We start from the raw sequence: 1,939 nt of genomic DNA, 5'->3' as shown, positions 1-1,939 counted from the left end.
AGTTGTAAATAGCAATAAATAAATATAAAAAAAAAAAAATAGATGCCAACAAATTTGACAAATTGTAAGAATAATTGCATCTCTCTTTAAATGACTACCCAAAATTTAAAAAGGTAGATATAGCCCCTTTTGCCGATGATCCTCTGATTTACACCTCTTCATATCGTATTGAAAGGTTAAAGGATGCTTTAAAAAAAAAACATCAAAACACCTTAAAAAATAGGGATTAGTTTAAAATATTGTTAAAACAGAAGCTGTCATTTTCACAAAACAACGGTCTATACTTCCATCGACCATAGATTTTTTTTTTAAAGGCAATCCACGTCGAAGGTTTGCCTGATAATCTACAGGTGAACAACCTATTCTAACCATGGTTGGGGCTTAAAATTTTCATTTTGTGGGAATTTAATTTTTTAATGAAAAAGTCAACGCCCTAAGGCCGGATTCGAACCGGCACCACCCGCAGAACGACTTACGCCTAACCCCTGAGCTACGGTATAAAGAACGATAATAGCTTTAAATAATACCCCCGTACTTTTTACCACAACAGTTAAATGCTTATGGGTCACTTTAAAAAGCAAAATATTATTTAATCAACACATCAATCGCGATTGGAAAAAACAAGGAAAATTTTATAAAAAATATATCTATAGTTTAATAAAAAATCCAAATTATCCAGTAGGAATAAATTGATAAAAGCGGAAGGCAATAGGAATAAAAATATATAAAGCGGTACTAAGACACATTTTAATTTATATCTGCTCCATATGGAGTTTTACTAGTTCAACCAATATTAAAAAAAATTCAATTATTCTAAAACAAATGCCTCAGAATTGTTAATAATGATTCCTATTGCAATAGAATATCTGAAATGAACTCTGAATTAAATATGGACACCGTACAGGATTACATATATAAATTGTTTATAATCTATAATGACGCATGTTCACAAATTAACAATAAGCACTTGATAATGGGTAGAGGAGCCCGAAACGTTATTCAAATATTAAAAGAATAAATAAGTTGATAAAGGGTGTAAATAAATTCCTGAAAATAAATATTAAAAAGTTTTAATAAATAAAAACTTACCAAAGTCTGGTAACGTCGACTTTTCTGATAAAACTGCAACCCGCTCTTGTTGGCAAGACCCGGGCTGAATTTGTCACCGAGGAGTCTCATGCTCCCGTCGAACACCATCAAGGCTGCAAAAATAAAAATGGATAACATTTGTAGTAGTGAGGCACCTGTGGTCTAAGGCGAAACATTCCAAGAGCACTGGCCTTAGGTTGGAACAATTTTACACTATTATACTTTTCATTGTAGGAAGATAGTCCGGGTGGCGGTCAATAAAGAAATCAAAATAGCAGAAGACAACTATTTATTGTTAACCAACGTTTCGACCCACTTTGCAGGGCTTCGTCAGGTCTGTCCTCTTCGTCTGTTAATTTGAAATAAACAGTTTGTTGGTTAACAATAAATAGTTTTCTTTTACTATTGTACTACCTTTATTGACCTCCACCCGGACTATCTTCCTACAATCTTCTTCCAATATTATATTTTTCGAGCTTTTACTACTGAGATTACATTTTCTTTATCTTCAGATCTGTCCCAAGTTAATCGATTTTGTTGAGTGATGGTTTGATAAGCAAGTATATGCACATTGCCTACTTTGCATGAGGAGGTTAAATTAAAAATGTTTTTCAATGTTACTTCTAAATATAAACGGTGATTGTCTTTACAATACACCATCCCACCCCTCTCTCTCTCAACATAATATTCATTTATTTAACTTTTAATTTATTATTTACAGCTGACATCCCAACCCACCCTAACACAGTCCAAACAACATACGCTGATGACACATGTATACTCTCTGTAAACAACGACCCGACTAATGCATCACAAACACTACAGACACATATAACATCTATTGAAGAAT

The 1,939-nt window shown here is 33.0% G+C and overlaps 1 protein-coding gene across 1 annotated transcript in view; it reads right to left on the bottom strand.

The window, feature by feature from the left end:
• Positions 1 to 1,939, bottom strand: part of LOC106681552 (transmembrane protease serine 6) — a gene marked incomplete at its 5' end in the record, with an annotated part of 50,908 nt that overhangs the window by 37,847 nt on the left and 11,122 nt on the right. The window contains 1 exon segment of the mRNA XM_067044618.1: positions 1,090 to 1,202. Coding sequence (XP_066900719.1) covers positions 1,090 to 1,202 — 113 coding nt within the window.

This window comes from Halyomorpha halys, unplaced genomic scaffold (assembly GCF_000696795.3).
Source record: "Halyomorpha halys isolate HHAL.00 unplaced genomic scaffold, Hhal_1.1 Scaffold347.1, whole genome shotgun sequence".
Lineage (NCBI taxonomy): Eukaryota > Metazoa > Arthropoda > Insecta > Hemiptera > Pentatomidae > Halyomorpha > Halyomorpha halys.
The sequence above is the reverse complement of the archived record's forward strand: the minus strand, read 5'-3'. Positions and strand labels throughout refer to the sequence as shown.